Raw genomic sequence first — 23,720 nt, 5'->3', positions numbered from 1 at the left:
ACATTTTTTCCAACCAATTTAGCTGCATTTTATAATGCTTGACCTAATTTAATGCATCTAACAAGAGAAGGAAGCTGTCATTTAAAAATATTTGAATACTGTGGACCTTAAAATTGTTTATACAGTTATATCTAGTTGTGGTTTCTTCTTGTGTGAATATCTTGCTTATGATAACTTTTGATGTTATGGCCAATATAAATAGGTTTAAATAACTAGATTTATTTATTTTTTTCAAAGTTTTATTGATAAACAGATAGCAATGAGACAGTTTCAAATCAAATCGGAAGTAAGAGTTTCAACAAATAATACACTGCATATATTCTTCTTAGTGGTTAATTGCTGTACAAGATGCGGACTTGTGATCCTATTTACAAACATCATTAGAACAAATCATTCTATTCATTAAGAGAATGCAACTATATATCTATCCTAACCACTTTGAATACACAGACACACATGTGCAAATATCGTATATTCTCCCTAGTATAAGAACTCCAAAGATGAAATACAAATAGAAAGATATAATACAAGTAAAAGGAAAGCAGGATCTCAAGGACTAACTAATCAAGAGAGGGAAAGGAGATGAGCTAGGAAACATGACAATGTCAAGCCATGCAATTATATGTAAATAACTAGATTTATTATCTTAACATTTATATCCTTTCACATAGGTGCAAATTTTAAACTGTAATATTATATCAACTCCTTAATGAACTTAATGTTTTCTTTTAAGAAAATTTTGTCATGTGTTCTTTTGTGTGATTGAAAATATTTTTATTTTCTTTTTAGATATATATTTTATTGTGTCAAGGAGTTTTCATGTGACAGAATTTTTCTTTCACAACATTAGCATTTTTTACATTGTCTTATTACTTGCATTATTTCTGATAGGAAATTTCATATTATTCTTAGCTTATGTCTTTGTTACTTTCTCATTGTAGGGATAAATACCTGTCACCCACAACCTAAAGGAAGAGGGCTTTATTTTGGCATATGTATTCAGTCTCTAGTCAGATGGGTTCAAGATATGAAAGTCATGTAGGTCTATAGTTCTATTGTCTTAGTTAATTACTTACACTGTTGAGACAAATTACATGACAAACAAATTCAAAGGGGAAAGGTTTCTTTAGCTTATAGTCTGTAGTCGTTTCAATTGGCTTTCTCCAAAGCAGGGCGGTTTGAGTAAAAAGAAGTCAGAGGAAGGGAGAGACAAGTCTCTTTGTGCCCCTTATATTGTATCTAGTATTCCAGGCTTAAGGGTGTGTGAATCCAATCAGCGGAATGATATAGTAATCATCCACTCTTAATCTCAGCATTGCACCATAAATCATTTAGACACTCTAGATTTAGCTACCCCTGAAGAAACCCTACATTTGCATGACACTTTGTGGGGACATCTAGATGCAAACCATAATATTCTTCTCCTGGCCCACCAAAGACTTATACAGATCTCTTTATGCAAAAGAAACTTGTCCATCTCTAGGAGATTTCAAAGTCCTAACAGTTTCAGGACAGCCAAGTAGTCCAAGTCCCACATCTCCTCTGAGATCCCAGGCACACTGTTAGCTGTGAACCAATGTACAAGGGGGAAAAAAGACTTTTACACTTCAACATTCAATGGCACATGATACACATTTCAGATCCAAATGTTACAAACAGGAGGATACAAAGGAGTAGGATCAAAGTAAGTCTAATGTCTAGCAGAGCAAACATTAAGTCTTCTAGTGCCATGTGTAACATCTGAGGTAATCTGTGGCAAGAACTGAACTGAAAAGGTTCTGTCACTATGGCATTTCCAATGGTTGCAGCTTCCATTGCTTTTTTTCTTTGGCATGCTCTTGTCTCTCCTTGACGTTTTCCTTACACAATCTATGTTCTTGGTTTATCCAAACTTCTGGGGTCTCCACTGCACCTTTGGCTTCATACATACAGCTTCATACATGGCCTTCCTCTGAAACCTGGGTGGAAGCCATCCTGCCATCGTAATCTTGTATTTTGGATGCACCAAAGAACAACAATCCATAGATGATGCCAAGGTCTTCCAACAAAGGGAGCAAAAGAAAGACTTCCTTCTCTCTTGCCTATTGGGATCAAGTACCTATGAATTAAATCTTGAGGAGCAACTTCTCTAAGCATATGCTCCTAGAATGTGGTGGTCTCCTCACAAAGCAAAGATTTTTTGCAATTTTGAGGTGTTAAGAGTCCTAATCTTTCTTGTGTTGTCTTCTAGCTATCTTTTCTACTCTCTTGTTTCTTCTTAGAAATCAAGATCTTCTGTGTGCTGTCTTGCAGTCCACAACTTTACTGGATCTTCCATTCTGATCAAACACAAAACTTTCTTGACCATTCTACTGGCCTCTTTGCTCTTGATTCTGAAAATTGATTGTGCTAAACGCCTGCAACAATAGCCATACCACCACCATAACATTTGACAGAATTGAAATTTCTTCTGCTTTATAGCTGTCAGGCATGTCTCAGGAAATGAATAAAGTACAGACATTATCTGCAATGCCATAATGCACATTGTCTTTATTCTAGTAGCCATACAGTCATTCTTCCCAGTAGAAACCTGAGTTCCAGCATAGATTTTGTATGATTTAGGGTGAGTCTTGATTCCTTCTGTCCATTGCAATATTCTGTCTAGGTTTAAATTCTCTATCTTTATGCTGAGTGTGTTGAAATAAATGTTTTATCAAGGTGATGTCCATGTTTTATATGTAAAGTAGTTTAGGATTACAACAGGCCTGTCTCTAGCAATGTCTTTGCCCTAGAATATTTCAGACTTTGTTTTTGGAGGAACCAGGGATTGAGCTCAGGCCATTATGCTTGACAGGCCAGCACTCATTTTACTGAGCTATCTCCCCAGACCCAATATTTCAGTCTTGTGTGTGGAAATGGCCACATTTGGGGGAATAGCAGAGAGAAGATAGGAACATGCCAAATGGTGTATGGACTTCTCCAAAAATAAAAATACTGGATAGACGTTCACTTATGTGCACTTCACTGCAGACAATAAAAGAAAGTTCTAGATGAGAGAGAAAATTTTAGGGAAAATAAAGCCAATGAGAGCAAGGGAAAGCTGGTAAAATGTTGGGGACTGAAAAGGATAGTCTCCTTTGCAAAAGATGTTTACCTTTATGAACTTCAGTCACTTATGGTTTCTGGTGTGAAGATAAAATCAGGACATCATAATGTCCCATGAAACCCAAGGGACATTATAGAATTATCTGCTCCTAAGCTAGTACTGTAAATCACAATGAAGAGCTAAGACAAAAATAATGGACTTACAAAACAGTTCAAGTGAAATAGCAACTCTTAAAAGTGGAAGCAAGAACAAAGGAAATCAAAGAGCATTCGAACCAGTCAGTTCCTCATAGAGAAGCTAAATATTTCACATATAAGGATCCCAGGAAGTTTGACAGGAATCAAGCCAAAACTTCTCTATATAAAGCTCTCTGTGATGTCCTTCTAAGCTGGTCTGCCAGTTGGAAAGTGTATTGAATATAGTATAGAGACACCAATCAAGGTGGCCCAGGAGTGGATCCAATTGAACATGACATCATTGAGCCCACAGATGCAGAGAAGTCTCAGATTATGTTGTGAGAAAATGGAAGCTTGTGTAAGAGACACCAAATGCCAGTGAAAAGAAAGCCTTCAAGGAGAGCTAGGCATACAAGAGCGATGTGTAAATAATCAGTTTCTGAGTCTGAGACCCCTTAAGACTACAGGAGAAAAAGAAAGAAAATTGTCTGCGGAAGGAAATCACACTGCTAATGCAGACACTGAAAGTGCTGAATACCACAGAGGAGAAGCTCCTTTCAAGTATATTGAATTGCTAGAATATCACTGGTACTTTCAGAATGAGACAAAATTCCTGTAGAAAAGCTGGAACACTATATATATGTAGGAGAAGGGCTATCACTGAAATGATCATCAGGGCATCATGACACTTAAAGCTGCAGATTTTGGTCCATAAGTAGCACCAGCACAGTGACTCCCTTAATAGAGAAGGCATGAGGTGAGTCAGTAGAATGAAAAGGGTGTGGAGGCAATTTCACACTTCTTGGAGATGCAGAGTGAAATTCAGCAGCAAATGCAACAGTAAAATGACTGCAACTCCAAACTTTCCCAAGAAAACATGTATCCACTATTAAGCTCAAGAATTTAATTGAGTAATATGAGTTATGAGAGAAACGTGTCAATAGCATCTCCACACACAAGTTCCTGCAACATCTGACGTGAAATCAAGCTCCAGCAGGCCAGGAGATGCTGAAGATAGCATAGGAGTAGCACCAGTAGGAGAAACACTTTTTCACAAAAGGCTATGTATTCCCAAAGGATCTGTGAGCAAATAAAGTAGCACTATGCTCTCTTGAAGCAGCATCTTACACTGAAGACAAATGTGGGAAAGATGGCTAAGAAGATTGAGAAGCTAGAGAGAAAAAAAATCATATACCAGGCCGAGTAGGAGAGCAACAAGTCATTGCTTGACACAGCTCAGGAGAAAACATTTGACAAAGAGCCATAGGGCTTAAAAGTGAAAATCCAGTTGCTGAAGTTCTACAAGTTTATGCAGACAAAGCACAATGACATAAACAAGAAGATACAGAAGTAAGGGAATGCTGGTATTGATGTCTGCTTAATTTATAACATCCCTGTGCAGAGAACAGAGGTTCTACTACCTCCATGAAGCATAATCCAATTCCGGAAAGTCCACATGCGCAGATGCACCAAGAACCAAACAGAGTATCAGTATCTCACTTCTACAATCACATGAATGGCTGTATGCATTAAGGATGCTAGAAAGTCATCTAGGAACTACAGCTGGCTTGGCCTGCAATATATAATGATCTTACATTAAACATCCAAATCAGAAACTTATGTATTCAGAACCAATCAGCATTTGACATTTTGCAATTTTGAATTTTGTGCTTTACTTTTTGTACAAATAGAATATGTGCAAAGCTTTATATATGCACATCTTTATGAGTATAGTGCCCTTGTGTTGTGGGTATGTATGTGTGCGCATGAAGTCAGGGTGTTCTCTGTGAGATTATAAGTTTTAATGAGAAAATTTCAGTTGTAGCTGCTATGACAATTAGCTGGCAAGACAACTGATTGATAATTTCCTTGCCTGATTTGAAGGACAGATTCTTTTTTTCCTACTCCATCAAACTCATGGAAAAAAAATATTCAGGCCTGGACTGCTTTTCCTTTTTGAACAAGGCATGGGCAACGCAGAATTTTCTAGCTCCCTGGAATTACTTTTCTTGAAACAGAAAATGTGTCCAAAACAGACACTTGGCAGGAAACAGAAGTAGTGATTGCACTGCCTTCCTGCCTAGGCAAAGGAGCTTGGAGAAGATATTTTTTTGTGGGATGACATGGTAGTTGGGAAACCAAAGGCTTCTAACACCCAAATCACAGGTAATGGCAACAGTACACCAAAGATGCTTATTAGAGGTGGCTCTGTAATCTGAACAAATGATTGTCAAGCAATGACTCAGAGGGAAAAAAGAATTAGTTCCCCTAAATGGGGACATGACATTTTTCCTTGCAGTCCTGAATTCTGGCTAAAGGGGTCATTATTTCTTCCTTGTAATCCTGAATTAACCTTGGCAACTCTAAAGGATGATTCATCCTGTTAGTCATCAACTTAATAACTCCAGAAGTTTCCCATAGCACCTTAAGATGTAAGAGTTATCTGGATTACTCTCAGTCTTTCAAGGTCAGAAACCCTCATTTCTCACTCATATTATCTGATAGGTTTTTGTCGATTATATTCTCACAGCAGTTTGAGGATGACACAGTTCTTATCTCTTGATTACAATTCAAAAGGTGTTTATTCACATAATGGCTCTGTCACTATAAGACATGGGATTCATAAAACTCTGTTGAGTACACCTATTCAGTGTCAGAAACTGGTGAATATTCTTTCCATTTGTATTTTTTAATCCCATGTTCATGAAATGGAAAAAGTGGTAGAGTAGCAAGTGCCAGAAATTTAGTGACTGCACAGTATAGCAAAAAAAAAGGTGTATCTGACTCAGGAAAGGAAGCAGTGAGAGCATCTTTATTTTCAACTTAGAGACTGATACATGGCCAGGCTTAGGAGAGTCTTGTGTAGTCAGATGTAGCAGTGAGAAAATCAGACACTTTTTCAAGAACAACCTCCACTCCCCAGAGTAAATTGTGCATAAGTTAGAGCAGCACCCAGCACACAGCAACATGGAGGAGCAGTAGTAGGTGGACAACTTAACCAGTTTATTTCAAAGTTCTTGGAGCTTCAACTCCTACAGCAGAAGAGTCCCATGGTAGCTACACTTCTAAAATCCTGCAGTGCAATAATGGAAGAGACATCCAATCATAGAAGACAGTTGGCAGTTGGACAGTAACCTGGAGGTAATTCTACTGAAAATAGGAACTCCAACCACCAAGACTGCATACCATGGCATCCAAAAACCAATTTTAGCCCTAGATGCAATGAACTAAAATCAATTCCCTGCTCTGTGAATAGTGGTTCAACAAGGAAAATGAACTTGGGTGGAGGTGGGGGAAGGGGACACACCCTTGCATTATGACCAATGCATGAGTGTATTCAGTGATGCCAACAAGATCAGACCTGAACCCAGCAATAACCCTACTTCAGACTTGGTTTGTTTATTTAGTATAGATTTTTGGCTGTCGCTTTTAAACTAAGACACAACTGGGGCACCAGAGGAAAATTTTCCTTTTCTTTTTTGACGGGTGATTATTTATGTTTTAACACTTATTGTTTGTTTGTTTTTCTCTGTCTCTGTACTTCCTGTTTCCTCTACAGTCTTTATTGATTTTTAAAAATATTTTCACATGATCTATATAGAAAGCTTTTGTCAGAGGGACAGCTGACTATAATTTTGCCCAGTTTGGAGGATTTCTTTTTCCTCTGTTGGAGATCTCCTTGATAAGCAGAAGCTTTTCAGAAAGACTATCCCCCACTCCCAAATTCAAAGACTCAATCCAAAAATGGGCATCTGAGATGAAGGTACACTTTTCAGATGAACCAATACAAATGTCAATTAAATATATCAAAGAATGTTCAACATCATTGGTCATTTGAGAAATGCAAATCAAAATAACACTGAGATTCCATTTCATCTCAGAAAGAATAGCAGATATCAAAAAGTGAGCCAATAACAAATTCTGGATAGGCTGTGGGTAAAAAGGACCCCTTCTGCAATGTTGGTGGGACTGCAGACAGGTACAACCAAAATGGAAATCCATGAGGAGTTTCCTTTAAAAGCTAGGATTGGAGAAGTCATTCAAGCCAGCTATTCCCATCCTGGGTACTTTTCCAGAAGAACTGAAAACATCATACTACAGTGATATATGTGCACCCATGTTTACAGTAGCACAATTTGTCATAGCTAAATCCTGGAAACAATGCATATGCCCATGAACTGAGGAATATATAAAGAAGAGGTGGTATTTTTAAACAATGGAGTATTATTCAGCTATATAACAGGATAACTTTGTGACTTTTGTCAGTAAATGGATACAACTAGAGAACATATTCTTAAGTGAGATAAATCAGACCCAGATGTGCAAACATCATATTGTCTCCTTGTTGTGAAAACCCGAAAGAGAAAAATGGAATCTGAAGAGCACAATAGATACTGGGAAAAGGGAATGAAATTATTCAAAAGGAAAGAATTACTGAGTCAAGGAGAAGGACATGAGAGGGTGTGGGGGTAAGAGATATATCTATATATGTAAGCAAGATGGTTTGGACAACTGCGCTGTGAATTTCTGCTGATCTATAGAAAGGAGCAGATAATAATTAACTTAATTTCCTTTTTGAAATTGTTTCTCCTTTTTATCTTCTTAATTTCTTATATATTTCTTTCTCTCTTCCAATTTTTCATGCATATATCAGGTGATAAAAATAACTGGTTGGAAGACAACACTTTGCATTACAACTAATCCTGTGAAAATCATATTACTTTGTTAAGTCAAATTCTTTGTCACTTGTAATTTTCTTGTTTTAATACTATTTTGTATTCACTTTAGAAAAATTAAAAATACATATATTTTCACATGAGTGAAAATTTCCTCTGATCTTTCTGGTTTACACTATATTCTTTTACTTTTTCTTTCATTATTTCTCTTCAGACCAGTTCTCTAACTTCCCAATGGTTGGGTGATAATCCTTTTTCCTTTAGATATTCTTCTACTGTATTTCTCTTCATTTATCACTCTGTTTTGTACCTGATCCCATTTAAATTTTACTTTCAGGAGAAAATCTCTCTATGAAGGGAAATCTTACTGCAAGTAAGTTCCTAGTTTTTCTTGGATGTTGTTAAGTAATTATAGATCATGCTGATATAGATAGAGATACCAAATTAGTAGTTTTCACATTTTGTCCATTTCTAGGATGTACTTGATAATACTATTATTCCTAATTGTACTACATTATTCAAGATGCCATATCTGTTATAATTAGTTATTCACCCTTGTATGCCAAAACTGTGATAGTCTGGGATCATAAACATTCCCATATTCCAGAACCTAAGCACAGGAAACTTAGCCAAACAAAAAGAAAATCCTCATTCCTAATAAAGTGGAAAGATAGGATCTTGGAACAGATTCAAACACCAATAGCCAGCTACAACTAGGAAATATCTCAGAAAAACACACATTTCCTATGGAAGCCTCAATAACAGTGAGAGAGTTAACAAACATAAAAATATACAAGCAACAACACAGAAAGTAAATTATTATTTTTGAACATAGAAAATGACAAGACACATAAGCAAAATGAAGTCCTAGATTTCAAAACCACGGAAAGAAATCTAGAGGATAAGGGGATAGAGGAAATAAGATGCCAAGCACCTGAATTTTCTGCAATGACATTAGGTAAAGAAGAGAGGAAGAGAGAGAGAGAGAGAGAGAGAAAAGCAAGAAGTGAAATTATTATTATTTACAGATGACATGTTCTCTATATAAATGATCCCCAAAACTGCATCACAAGACGTCTAGATTTAATGACTACAGTCATTCACATAGCTGGATACAAATTCAACACTCAGAAATAAATAGAATGTTTCTATACAAATAACAGACTCAGTGAGAGAGAAATTAGGGAAACTACGTATTTCCTAACAGCCTAAACACTGAAATACATAGAAATCAATCTAAAAGTGATGTAAAATATCTTTATACTGAATACTGTAGTACTCTGAAAAAGGAAATTAATGAGGATATGAGAAAGTGCAAAGATATCCCTTTTGCTTGGGTAAGAGGAACCAACATAGTAAAAATGGCCATACTACAAAATTTTTTGCACAGATTTAATCCAATCTCAATCATAATATCATTAACATTCTTCATAGAACAAGAGAGAAACTTTGTAGAATTCGTTTCGAAGTAGAATAGAACTAGAATAACAAAAACTATTCTGAGTCAGAAAGGCAGTGCAAATGAGTAGTATACTAGCTACTATACTAGTATACTAGCTAGCAAATATACTACAGACCCACTGTGATATAAAGAGCATAGTTCTGGCAAAAAAGAGGCCCAACAACAATGTAATGGATTGGAAAATGCAGAAACAACTGCAAATACACTCAGTGAAACTATCTTTGACAAAGGGGTCAAATACATTTAATGGGACAAAGAGAGCCTCTTTAATAAATAGTACTGGAAAAACTAACTTTCCATAAGTTGAAGAATAAATATAGATCCATGTCTATCACCATTTCCTAAATTGAGAAAAAAATGCATTGAAGATCCAAATATTAAAACAGAAGCACTATCTGCTAGAAGAGAACATAGGTTAGTGAATACAGGCTATAGTAGAGACTTCATTAAAAAAACCAAACAAACAAATGTATGGGAAATACTACCAAGAATCAAAAACTTGGATCTCAGGTCAGGTAGATGGCTCAGTGGCATAACCACCTGTCTGGCAAATATAAGGTTCTAAGTTTAATCCCTGGTTTTGAGTCTCATCTTATTAAAAAGCTACTGCACAACAAAAGAAATAAACAATAACATGAAGAGACAATCAACAAAGTGGGAAAATATTTAGTCTATTTTCACTCATCAAAGTAAAAATATCTAGGAATGTAATGAATTCAAATTAAGCAGACATCCCAAGTTTAAAGATTAAATATGGTAAAAGACATTTGAAATAAACATAATCTTCTCAGATGAAGAAATCCAAATGGTAAATAAATATATAAAACTTGCTGACCACTGCTGATAATTAAAGAGAGGCAAATTAAATCAACAATCAGATTCTATCTCATTCCTAATAGAATGACTATTATCATGAAATTAACCATTAAATCTAGTGGAGCTGGGAGGTAAAAGGAATCCTTTGCTATTTGTTAGAGTGTAGCATGGTGCAACCACTGTGGAAATCAGTTTTGAGATTCATTAAAAAACTAACACTAGAGGTCTTATTTGACTCTGCTATTCCTGATTTGTATCTCCACCCAAAAATTCATTGCATTATCCCTATGCATCCAAGAGGCATACCCATGTTTATAGCAGCCTATTATGCAACAGCTGAAACTTGGAAACAACCCAAATGTTCATCAACTGGTGAATGAATAAGAAACATATGGTTTCTTTGTGCAGTGGACTACAATTCAGCAATAATGAGGGATAAATATCAGACATTTTTATCTAAATGGATAAACTGAGGGACCGCCCAGGGCCCTCCGGGCCCTCACTCCAGGTAGCATGCAGGCCTGACATGTGAGTGGGACTGCCCAGGGCTCACCAGAACCTCACTCCAGCAAGTGCCCAGGGCTGGTGTCCCGGTGTGGAACCCTGCAGCAGAACTCCCTGCAAAGAGGCTAGAGACAAGACCCACCCAGCTGATCCAGGAGAAGAACATCTCACCAGAGTGGCACAGTGGATTCACTTACAAGGGCTGCAGCAGTAAGAAGTGGAGCACAGCAACCAGACCCAAGCCACACAACCCTGGACGAGTTTGAACTTGGTAGATCTGGACCTTGTGCTAAGATAACAGCTGAAGCAAAGCTCTACACCAAAGGTCAGAAGACAGTGTTATAAAAAAATAATGAAGACAAGCAGCAAAATGCGTTCTCAGGCCCCAAGTCCACTCAGAACAAATACAGGAGACAATAGCATGGAAGAAATTGAAAAGCACACACCTGAAATCACTGAAATAATAGTGTCTGAATTAAGGAAACAACTGCAGAAAGGTATAGAGGAAATCAGATCAGAAATAATTTATGAAGTAAAAAAAAAAGTGATAACTATGATGAAAGAAATACTAATTGCTTTTAAATAAGACACTAATAAACATAGAGAATAGAAAAGTGATGGAATCCTTGATCAATATATGAAAGAAATAAAATGCATGAAGCAGATTAAAAGTGATATATAGAAAGTTAAAACTTCAATCACAAGACCTTCGCCAGGGGGATGGTTTAGTGGAATAAGTGGCTTCCCTGGCAAGTGCAAGGGCTTGAGTTCAATCCCTGGTTCCACAAAAAAAAAATAAAAAATAAAAATTCATTTAAAAAAAAAACAAGACCTTGAAGACACTATTGCACCTAGTGAAAAAGTGAGAAAAGGTACCTTAGATCTAACTGATTTGTAAACTCTCCTTCATGTTTATTTTATTTAGTTATTTATTTTATTCATTAATTTTAATGAGAAAAAATTAAAAAATATATATTCAAGCTGTTTACCCAGTTTGAATTTCGTTGTTTTTTATTAATTTAAATGAGAATGAAATAGCAATGAGACAGTTTACAAACAGAATAGTATGTCAGTTATAATAATTAATACATTGCATATTATTATCTTCCTAGTAGTTATTCAGAGGACAAGAATCAGACATGATGTCTCCTCTAAAAATATCAGTACATACATTTTTTTTCTCAATGAACTAAGAGAATGTAGCTGTATGTGTATCATAACTATCTTGACTATACATATGTATGTACATATATATTTTTTTCTCTCTCTCTCACACAAACACACCCACACCCACAAAAAGGTCCTTTACTAATTCCTCCCCTTTCTGTCTTGTTTTGTCAGAGATTGGTGTCCCACTGCTGTAAGAGATGCTGTTTTTGGAGAAATCATTAAAGAACCTTTGCATGAGATGTCTCAGTAGAACAAGTGCTTACCTTGCAAGCATGAGGGCCTGAGTTCAATCCTCAATTCCACCAAAAAAAAAAAACAAAAAAAAAACCAACCAACCAAAAGAAAAAAAATATCCTTTTCATACTTGATGCCAGACCAAAGATTGTAGGTGCATAAATTCAGCAAACTTCTTCATGTTTATTTTAGACAGTTTTTATTGTTATATAAAGTTTGTAAATAACTTTTTGCAATGTGCAACCTATTATTAATCTCATGTTATGCATTCATTTCAGAAATACTTTTCTAAAATTTACTCTGTCTACATCTTATATCTTTTACATTTCAACATTTGTCTACAATTTTAAACTGTATATAGGTATTTTTTATTTAATAAAGTTAATAAAGAGTAAGAAAATAAATGGATGGATCTTTAGATCATATTTTTATGTGGAAAAATGTGACACACATGCTTAAATTTGCATAATCTCTCTGGTGTACTTGAAAGTATGAATAAGAATCAAAATATGCAGTATGTATTTTGAAATAGGAAGAAATTATTCAAAAGGAAAATGTTGCTAGGAAGTTGCAGAGTGCAAGAAAAGAAGGAAATTCAGAGGACAAGATGCCGACATGATAGCTTTGAATAATTACTATGAAGACAACAATATGCAATGTATTAAATATTGTAAAATCCTACTAACCTGTTTTGAAACTGTTCAATCACTATTTTATCTTTTTCCTCATAAAAATGAATCAAAACTAGTGTTATTAGTTGTCTTTTTAAAATTAATTTTATTGAGAAACAAATAGCAATGACGCAGTTTTAAAATGGGTTAGTGGGACAGTTACAATAACACACTGCATATTGTTGTCTTAGTAGTAGTTATACATAGTACAAGATGCAAACATTATTAGTACAAACCCTTTTTTTTGTATTTTAGGGAAGGATCTACAGGGTATTCAGCATCTCACTAGATCAGACTCATAGTGATCCGCATGTTAACAGGCTCCCAAGAGCTGGAATTATAGGTGGGCGCCAACATGTGCAGTCTCAATTGCCCTCTCAGCGCACCCCACGGGTGGAGTAGGCACAGCAGGCTAGGGATCAAAACCATGGTGCCTGCGCCTGCTTGCAGGCACTTTGAGCTATTTGGCCAAATACTTCTCATTGAACTAAGAGACAGTAGCTGTATATCTATCCTAACTATACTGTATATACAGATACAAAATGGACCTTGACATTGAAATATTGTAGGTGTGTGAATTCAGCAAAATAATCCATTATATTCCAGTTGTCCCATGCAGATTGATTTTTATTCATGAACTGTTTGCCTACACTGTGTCTTAAAGAGTTCCTCCTACTTTCTCTTCCAGCACATTTAGTGTTTCTGTTTTAATATTTAGATTTTAATCCATTTGGACTTTAGCTTAGCGCATGGAGATAGGTCTGGGTCAACTTTTAGTATTTGGCATGTAGAGAGACAGTTTTTCCAGCATCATTTGTTAAAGGGGCTATCATTCTTCCAGTAAGCATGTTTTGCCCCTTTGTCAAAGATAAGGTGGCTCAGGGTGTTTGTAGTGGCTTCTGCCTCTTCTATTCTGTTCCACTGATTCTGAGGTCTGTTTTTTTTTTGTTTGCTTTTTTGGGTATTTTTGGCCAATGCCATGTTAATTTTATCACAGTAGCTTTGTAGAATAATTTCAATTCAGGAATTGTAATATCTCCTGTCTTGTCTTTTTCCCCCAGGCTTGCCCTTGCTATTCTAGGTCTTTCCTGGTTCCAAATAAATTTTAGTAACAATTTCTCTAGGTCTGCCTGTAGGGTATGTTGAAGGTGTTTTGAGAGAGATTGCCTTAAATCTCTACAACAATTTTTGGAGTATGGCCATATTCATAATATTGGTTCTTCTTATCCAGGAGCAAGGAATGTCTTTGCATTTTCTGAAATCCTCTACTCTCCCTTTTTATTATAATTGTCATTGAATAGATCTTTTACTTCTTTACTTAGGTTAATTCCTTGGTATTTCCTTTTCCACGGTGCTATTGTAAAAGGTATTGTTCATCTAATTTCCCTCTCAATGTGTTTTTTTTTAAATTTATATTACATATTTATTAAGGCAAGGAACTATATAGAAAAAAAACACATTTGTCCTGTTTAAGGCATACTTGGGAATAATCCATTGTACAAATTATTGCACATCTGAAACCACAGTGCATAACAGACTGTCTGCATAAACACGTTACAGAAGTAAACCAGGTATATTTACCCGACTTAGGTCATAAATGTAGATCGGAAGGCAAAAATAGATTTTCCTTGTCAAAGTATGCAGCAGTTTGAGAAGAACTTTGGCTTCCTCATTTGGTACCTTTAGAACCAAGACTCATCAAGCACCGTCACGTAGGTGATTAAAACACGTTTTCTGTACCTGAATTTCTTCCTCTTCTAACATAACTAATGGCTTTTAGAAGGCAAAGAGAATACAAGGTGATCTTTATACTTATTTTGCATTGAAACAATTCAAGAAAATCTTGGTCCTCCCGCCCTCCCCACACTCAGATCTGATTTATACCCTGATATCCCCAACTTCCAGTCTCTCCCATGGCATTTTGTAAGTCCAGGCATGTTCAAGTCAGATCTGGAATTGGAATGATAGAAGATCCAGTCACAGGCCCCATCTGTTCTTTGACTTTTGTCCTTTGAGTTTCTCCTTTCTCCTGATTATCCACTTACGGGCTGACTTATTGGGAACCTGACCATGATTGTAGTGCTTGCCAGCTTCGTGCCTCCCCTTGTGGGGAGACAGTGTAAAAGGGTTTTGGGGAAAAAAATACTGAATTCTCTCGTGGCAGTGCGGGTGGCATCACTCTGGGGTTTAAAAGTGCCTCTTCATGTGTAAGGCGAGGTGGTCCGACCTGGAAAAGGCCCGGTCGCACTTCTGGCACTGGAAGGGGCGGTGCCCCGTGTGCTTGCGGTAGTGCCTGGTCAGTTCATCAGAGCGGGCAAACTTCCACCCACAGCCGTCCCAGTCACAGTGGTACGGTTTCTCACCTGTGTGGGTTCGCAGGTGTGCCTTGAGATGAGAGCTCTTTGTATAGGTTTTGCCGCAGCCGGCATAATCGCAAGTGTGGGTGGCCATCCTTTTCCGGGGCCACGACCTTCTTCCCCTCTTTGGCTTGGGCTCTTCTGGCAGGCAGGAACCAGGTGGCATGAGTTCTTGGTAGTGAATCGGTGGGACCTGCGGCTGCATTTGGTCGGGCAGAAAGGGTGGGTAGTTGGGTCCTGGATGGGGATGGAAGCCAGGGGGAAGCGGCAAGGCAGGGTGACAGTCCCTGGTGCTCAGCAGTTCCTCGGGACCCAGGGTCGGGTTAGTCCTGCTCGGGAGCTGCCGCCCCAGGGAGAAGTTGTGTGCGCTGGGCCGGTGCCCGTTGCTCTCAATGTGTTTTTTATCTATGTAGAGGAATGCTACTGAATTTTGGATACTGAATTTGTATCCTGCGAAGATACTGATTTTTTTTTTTATCAATTCTAATAGATTCTTGGTGGATTTTTTTTTTTTTTTTGGTGGAACCAGGGATTGAACTCAGGACCCTGCACTTGCCAGACAAACGCTTATTCTACTGAGCTATCTCCCCGGCCCCAAATAGGGTCATTCTAACTTTTTTTTGTTTTGTATTTTTGGTGAAACCAGGGATTGAACTCAAGCCCTTGTCCTTGCCAGGGAAACACTTATTCCACTGAGCCATCTCCTTGGCCTCTTGGTGGATTTTTTTCCATCTTCCTAATAAAGTATCATATCATCTGCAAATAATGATACTCCAAATTCTTCTTTACCTATTCGTATTCCTCTTTGTCTCTCTTGTCTAATGGTTCTAGTTAATATTTCTAGAACTATATTGAATAGCAGAGGTGATAGAGGATATTCTTTTCTTGAACCAGGTCTGAGAGTAAAAGATTTTAGTTTTTCCCCATTTAGAATTATGTTAGCTATTGGGTTGTCATAGATGGCTTTTATCAGATTGTAGTAGAGGCCATCTATTGCTATTTTCTGTAGGACTTTGTATATGGATGACAGTTGCACTTTGTGAAAAGCCTTTTCTTCATCAATTGAGATGATGAAGTGATTTTTGTGTTTAGCTATATTGATTTAGTGTATTACATTTTTCGATTTACATATATTGAAACATCCTCATAATCCTGGGATGAAACCTACCTGGTCATGGTGTATAATCTCCTTGATGATGTTCTGTATTCTATTTGCTAGGATTTAATTGAGGATTTCTGCATCTGTGCTCATGAGGGAGCTTGGCCTGTAGTTCTCTTTTCTAGTCATGTCTTTCCCAGGTCTTGGTATCAGTATAAAACTTGCCTCCAAGAATAATTTTTGGAGGATTGCTTCATTTTCACTTTCACTGAAGATTTTGAGAAGTATAGAGATTATATCTTGTGTAAATTTCTTTCAGAATTCAGCTGTGAATCCAGCAAGACCTGGAATGCTTTAAAAAAATAATTTTATTGAGAAAAAAAGAGCAATGAGACAATTTCAAACTGATTAGTAGGACAGTTTCAATACTTAATATATTGCATATTGTTGTCTCAGTGGTTATTCATAATACAAGATGGAGACATGATATCCTCATTACAAATACTAGTAGAACAAATCTTTCTATTCATTGAATTAAGAGAATGTAACTGTATACCTAACATCAGTATTTTGAATATACAGATACAAAATGGTTGTTCATTTGTATCTGATTTTTGTTTAGTTTTTTCAGAGAAGGGTATTCCATTGTCATTTACATATTATACAACCGTGAGCTCAGCAAAATTTTCCAATATAGTCTAGTAGTCAAGTATAGTAGTGGGTTTTCTGTAAGATTGACAATTTCAGAAGCTATTGACTTGAGCCTTTTAGAGTTCAGCATATTAATATGGCTTTACCTTTTATATAGTTTTTATACTTTTCTGCTGGATGGTGAAGACAAAGATAAAACAAGACCTATAAAACAAGAAATGTAGCTTTTGTATCCAATAAGGTCAGAGAAATCGCAGTTATTAGATCCTTGTCAGTGTCAGTCATGTAGATGAATCATGGCCATTGCTTGACCAATTTGCGCTCTGAGAAAGCCTGAAAAATGATTTCTCTCCATGTGACTCTCCTTAGGCACACACTTCATCACTGATCACTCTCCTTTGTGGTCCCATAATCTCCTTGACCAGAATATATGGGACACAACTGAGTTACATGATGTTACAGAACAGGTTCTCCTACGTCCTGAGTCTTCACTGATCATGAAAGGCTAGGGCCAAAATGTTGGCTGTCCTTGCAGCCCTTTTTTTCTGTAATATTTGGTCTGAAAACTTAGGTTGTGAATCATCCAGAAGAGAAGCTTATCATCATTACTCTTCAACATTGGCAGTTGAGCTATTACATGGCGTATTGCATTGGCTGTTATTGGGTTATTAAGAGTTGTTATGTCTTCTTAATTCAGTTTTAGTAATTTGTACCTTTCCAGGAATCTGCATTTCTTCTGTGTCTTCTATACAATGAGAGTAAAGATTCTCAAGGTAGATATTGATGATATTCTTAGTTTCCACTGGGTCTGTGTTAATTACACCCTTTTCATTTCTTATTGCTTGTATTTGAATTTTTTTTCCTGTTTTTGATGAGGTTAGCTAAGGGATTATCAATTTTATTTAATCTTTCAAAGAACCAGCTTTTTGATTCCTTAATTCTTTGAACTACTTTCTTCATCTTGATTGAATTAAATTCTGGGCCAATATTTATGATTTTTTTCAGGTGTTTGGGTTTGCGTGTGGTCTGCTTTTCCTTTTCTACTTCTTACAGGTGCAGAATTAGGGTGTTTATTTTTTTCCGTTCTGTTTTCCTATTGTGTGTGTTTACATCTATATATTTCCCTCTAAGAACTGCTTTCATTGCATCCCATCAGTGCAGAAAGGTTTTGCTTAAATTTTCATTGAATTGTAGATATTGTTCAATTTCTTGTTTAATTTCGTCTGTGACCTGTTTGTTGTTGAGTAGGGTGTTGTTCAATTTCCATGTATTTTTTTTTCTGGCTTTCTTTTGTCATTTATTTCCAGTTTCCTTCAGTGTGGTTAGATAATAAGAATAGGATTATTTCTCTTTTCTTGCATATACTTAAATATGGCCTATGGACAAGTATGTTGTCTATTTTAGAAAGTGACTCATGTGCAGCTGAAAAAATGTGTATTCAAATGTATTTGGGTGGAAGACTCTGTATATGTCCACTAAGTCCATTTGCTCCAAGCTCTGGTTCAGTTCTGTTTCTTCTTTGCTAATTTTTTGTCTGCTTGACATATTTTTTGAGATAAGTGTGTGTTGAGGTGTCCTGTCAAGATTGTGGTATTGGATATTAGATTTTACATGTCCATTAAGATTTGGCTTATATAGTTGGGTGCTTCCATGTTGGTGCACATACGTTTATGTGTTAACTATTCCTCTTCAATTTTTCCCCTAACCAGTATATAGCGGCCTGCTTTATTTCATTTGATCATTCTTGGTTTGAAGTTGATACTGTCTAAGAACAGGATTGCTACCTCTGCTTTTTTCTGAGGTGCTGGGCAATGAAGTATTGTTTTTTGTCCTTTGAATTTCAGCCTATGAATTTGTTTATGAGTTAAGTGTGTTTCTTTTTTCTTTTTTTCTTTTTTTTTTTTTTGGAACCAGGGATTGAACTCAGGCCCTTGCACTTGCCAGGGAAGTGCTTATTCCACTGAACCATCTCCCCGGCCCCAAGTGTGTTCCTTGTACACAACATATTTTTGGATTTTGCTTCCTAATCCACTGTGTCAGTCTATTTCTTCTAATTTGTGAATTGGGTCCCTTTACAGTGATGGTTATAATTGAGATGTATTGTCTTTTGATTGACATGTTATTTACCTGCTGTTGTTGTCTTTTTATCCTGTGTTTAATTGTTCTATTTTGTTGGTTCATTCTGTTCTCTTTTGTGGAGTTTTGATCGTTTTGGTCCCTCTCTAGAACTTTTAGTAGTCTTTATATGGTTGGTTTGTTCTCATGATACTCTTTAGTTCTTCTTTGTCTTGGAATTATTCCACTTCTCCATCAAACTTGAAAGATAATTTTCCTGATTATAGTTGTCTGGGCTGGAATTTGTTTTCATAGAAGACTGATAGTACTCTGCTCCATGCTCTTCTTGACTTCATGGTTTGTGAAGAGAAGTCTGCTGTTATTTTTGGATTTTCCTTTAATTATATGCTTCTTTTCTCTAGCATCTTTCATTATAATGATCTTATGCTCCATTTCTGTGTTCTTGGCTATCATGTGTCTCAGTTTTTATTTAATTGAGTTGATTTTATTTGGAGTTCTGTGTGCTTCTGTTGCCTGAATGTCAGATTGTTTCTCCATATTTGGAATGTTTTCTGCTATTACTTGTGCCCATATCTATTTTATATCATTTGTATTGAGTCCTTCTTTCTCATTAATTCCTATTAGTCTCACGTTATTCGTCTGTGCATTGTCTTGCAGGTGATGAATTATTTTTTCCTGCATCCTAGTTGTTTTTAAGAGATTTTTTTCTTCCCTTTTCACCAGCTGCAATGGCAACTTGAAGATCTGAAACTGTATCTTCTCTTTCACTCAAATGGATTTTTAATTTTGTGATTGAGATTTTAATTCATCTATATCTGTTTGACTCTGATTCATGCAATCTATTTCTTTCATATATTGCTCATTCAAGGATTCCATTCTTTAATCTCCTCTATTTTTTATGTGTCTTTTTTAGAAGCAGTTATTTATTCTTTCATTATAGTTATCCTTTCTTTTTTACTTCAGAGACTTTCTGATCTGATTTCTTCTATACCTTTCTGCAGTTCTTTCTTTACTTCTAACACTATTAATTCAGACATTTCAGCTGTATAATTCTCAATTTATTCTGTGTTGCTATTTTCTGCACTTGTCCTGGTTGTGCTTGTGCCATGAGATTGCCTTTTGCTCCTTCTCTTTGTCATTTTTGTATAGCACTGTCCTCTGACCATTTCTGTAGGGCTTTGGTGCAGTTATAACCTTAGCACTTACTCAAATTCTTACCCAAGAGAGATTATATGATTAATGCTGTTATCATTTTGTGTTTCTGTAAATACCATTATTATTATTTTTTAACTTTTTATAATTTTTATTCCAGATGCCACCAAAGCCCAGGAATAATAATAATTTGTAATGATATTTACCATTTTAGCAAATTTATAACTAATGTCTTTGTATTTTAAACAGTAAGGGCAATCATTATGTCTGTATAGCTAAGCAGATATTAAATTGGGAATTTATATTTAAGTTAGTTCTGCTATGTTCTGTATGATTGCCCCTCCTTGATGTTCCTGTTTTTTTTTTTCCAGGCAGTCTGGTTCACCCAGGTTACCTTGTGCCCCTTCTCTCAGTCAAGAGAGAAAGAGGGAGGGTGCTCTTATAGATCTATTTCTAACATTGTGTCTCAGCTTCCCGGGTACAGATCTATGAAGTTTGAATTCATCCAGTTGTGCCTGGCTGGGGTCTGTCTACCCTGCTCATCTTCTTCCTGCTGCAGTCTTTTGAAGTGACCCTGCTCTGTCTCTCTAACAAGATGTTCTTCTCCTGTATTATCTGGGTGGTTCTTGCCCCTAGCCTCTCTGCCGGGACTTCAGCCGCATAGTTTCACACCAGGACTGTATGCCAGGCCTGGGCTGGGTCTGGAGGGTTCCATATACCAGGACAGAAGGACTCACTCACAAGTGGACCTGGGCTGGGTCTGGAGGTATCCAGCAGGCAAAGGGAAGTGCAGAAGCTCTCCCACATACAAACAGCGCCTGGGCTTGGGCTGTATCTGGAGGGGTCCTGTGAGTGTGATGGAAATTCTCACACTCCAGGTCTGGGCTGGTTCTGTAGGGGTACGCAGAGGCCAAAGAGCATGGTTGAACGTCTCATTCACACTCCTGGATTGGGCTGGGTCTGGCGGGATTTAGCGGGTGCAGGGGAGCAGGGAAACTCCCACATACTGGCTTGGCCTGGGCTTGGGCTGCATCTAGGATAAAAATTATAAGAAAAATAAACTCCAAAAGAAAAAATAATTTGTGTTTATGATAAAAAAAAGAAAGAAAAGAAGAAAAATGTAATATATGAGAATTGAAAAATAACATGGAAAGAAAATCTCTGTAGGGCTGGAGAGATGGCTCAGTGGTCTAAAGCACCTACTTAGAACAAGCTTAGCAAAGCATCAGGGACCGCAGTTCAATCCCCCAACACCACATGCCAGCCGGCCCCGCCCCCTGGTGGGCTGAGCTGGCCACACACACACACCACACTCTCTCTCTCTCTCTCTCTCTCTCTCTCTCTCTCTCTCTCTCTCTCTCTCTCTCAAATAAATAAAAAAAATTAAAAAAAAAAAGAAAATCTCTGTAAATGATGAGGGCCAGAGTGTTGAATTGAGAGATAGCAGATCAGCAAAAAGTGGAATGATAGCATAGAATATACAGTTAAAAATTTCCTATGATGTTTGTGATCATTATGTATATGTAAATTGTACCCAAGAGAGATTATTTAAACTTAATTATGATAAATACTGAGGCGCCTTGTGATCCTATTTACAAACTCCATTAGAACAAATCATTCTATTCATTAACAGAATGTAACTATATATCTATCCCAACCACTTTGAATACACAGATACAAAATGGACATTCATCTGTATAGCCCATTTTTTCTAAGTTCTGTTATTGAATATTATAGGTGTGTAAACTCAGCAAAATATTCTAAAAGAGTCCAGTAGCCCGTAATAGCATTGGGTCTTCTTTTTAACTGGCAATGTCAGAAAATATTGACCTGAGTCCCCCACTAGTTACAAAAAACTGATGGAGATTCTCAGGATCATTACCTTACCCATCTTGTGCATATAAATGTATGGCTTTGTCCCATCATGTTTCCTACCTTTTCTCCTAGCCCTTCTTTCATTGTCTAATCCTCAAGTTCTTTCTTTCCTTTTAATTGTGTTATAACTTTCTAGTTTTGTTTCTTCTTTTGAGTTCTTGTACTAGAGAGACCATATATTTGCACATGTGGGCCTGGTTTATTTTACGTATGAATATATCTTCCAGTGGAATCCACTTAAATATAAAGGTTTCGAGTTTATCTTTCTTTATAGCTGAGTAGTACACCATTGTATAAAAATATCACAAAGTTTTCATCCATTCCTCAGGTGATGGGCATCATAATTGTTTCCAAGATTTGGCAATCACAAATTGTGCTGCTATAAACATAAATACACATATATCACTATGATATGTCGTTTTCAGTTCCTCCTAGAAAATTCACAGTAGGGGGATAGTTGGTTTGAATGGGATTTCTAGTCTGAGGTTTTAAGAAATCTACACACTGATTTCCATAATGGTTGCACCAGTCTACATTCCCACCAGAAGTGGAGAATGGTTCCTTTCTATGTACAGCCTCTTCAACATTTGTTATTGTTTTATTTCTTTATGATAGCCATTCTTTGTGGGGTGAGATGGTATCTCAGTGTTACTTAGTTTGTATTTCATGGATGGCTAGTGATGTGGAGCATTTTTTCATATATTTCTTTGCTTCTTTAATTTCATCTTCTAAGAAGGATATGTTTATCTCTGATGCACGTTTGTGGGTTTGGTCTTTAAATTTTGCAGCTGAAACATTTTTTAGTTCCTCATAAATTCTATAGAGCAAACCTTAGTCTGAGTGCTTATTTGTCAAGATTTTTTCAAAATTTGTGGGTTATCTTTTCATTTTGATGGTAATTTCTTCTGACGTGCAAAAACTTCTCAATAAGAGGAGACCCCGGTGGTTAATTCTTTCAAGTATTGCCTATGCGATTTTATTTTTCTTCATGAACTCTGTCTATTCTTATGTCTTCCAGAATTTCTCCTTCTTTCTCTCCCAGGAGATTTAATTTTTCTGTTTTAATGTTTAGATCTTTAATCCATTTTGAACTTTAGCTTAGCACATGATGATAGACCTGAGTCAAATTTTAATTTTTGTCATGTAGAGATCCAGTTTTTCCAGCATCATTTTTTAAAGAGGCTATCTTTCTGCCAGTAAGCATGTTTCAAACTTTTGTGTAAGATTACATCACTGAGTGTGTTTGTAGAGGCTTCTGAATCTTCTAATCTATTCTATTGATCCGCAGTTCTATTTAGTTTCCAGTTCCATGGTGATTTTATCACAGTAGCTTTCTAGTATAATTTCAAGTCAGGAATTGTAATGCCTCCTGGCTTGTCTTTGTTGTCCAGCATTGCCTTTGCTATTCTAGGTATTTTCTGGTTCCATGTAAAATTTAGGAAACGATTTCGCTAGCTCTGTGAGGTATGTTTTTGATAGTTTGATAAGGATTGTATTAAATCTGTACAGCAATTTTAGGAGTATGGCCATAGTCACAATGTTGATTCTTCCTATCCAGGAGCTAGTAATACCTTTTCATTTTCTGAATTACTCTATGATCTCTTTTTTTATAATACTGTAATTTTCCTTGAAAAGATTCTTAATTTCTTTACTTAGATTAATTCCAATGTATTTCATTTTCCAAGGTCTTTTTGTAAAAGGTATTGTTTGTCTAAT

The 23,720-nt window shown here is 36.6% G+C and overlaps 1 protein-coding gene across 1 annotated transcript in view; it reads right to left on the bottom strand.

Annotated features, from left to right (window-relative positions):
- Positions 1-14,927: 14,927 nt before the first annotated feature.
- The window catches only part of LOC101569315 (Krueppel-like factor 4), an 84,512-nt gene continuing 75,719 nt past the window's right edge, over positions 14,928-23,720 (bottom strand). Inside the window, exon 2 of the mRNA XM_004644534.3 lies at positions 14,928-15,556. Within this exon, the coding sequence (XP_004644591.1) occupies positions 14,982-15,556 (575 nt within the window). The 3' untranslated portion in view covers positions 14,928-14,981. The remainder of the gene's footprint in view (positions 15,557-23,720) is intronic.

The sequence above is a fragment of the Octodon degus genome, unplaced genomic scaffold (assembly GCF_000260255.1).
Source record: "Octodon degus isolate 3935 unplaced genomic scaffold, OctDeg1.0 scaffold00201, whole genome shotgun sequence".
Lineage (NCBI taxonomy): Eukaryota > Metazoa > Chordata > Mammalia > Rodentia > Octodontidae > Octodon > Octodon degus.
Note: the sequence above shows the minus strand (reverse complement) of the source record. Positions and strands in the feature narration are given on the sequence as shown.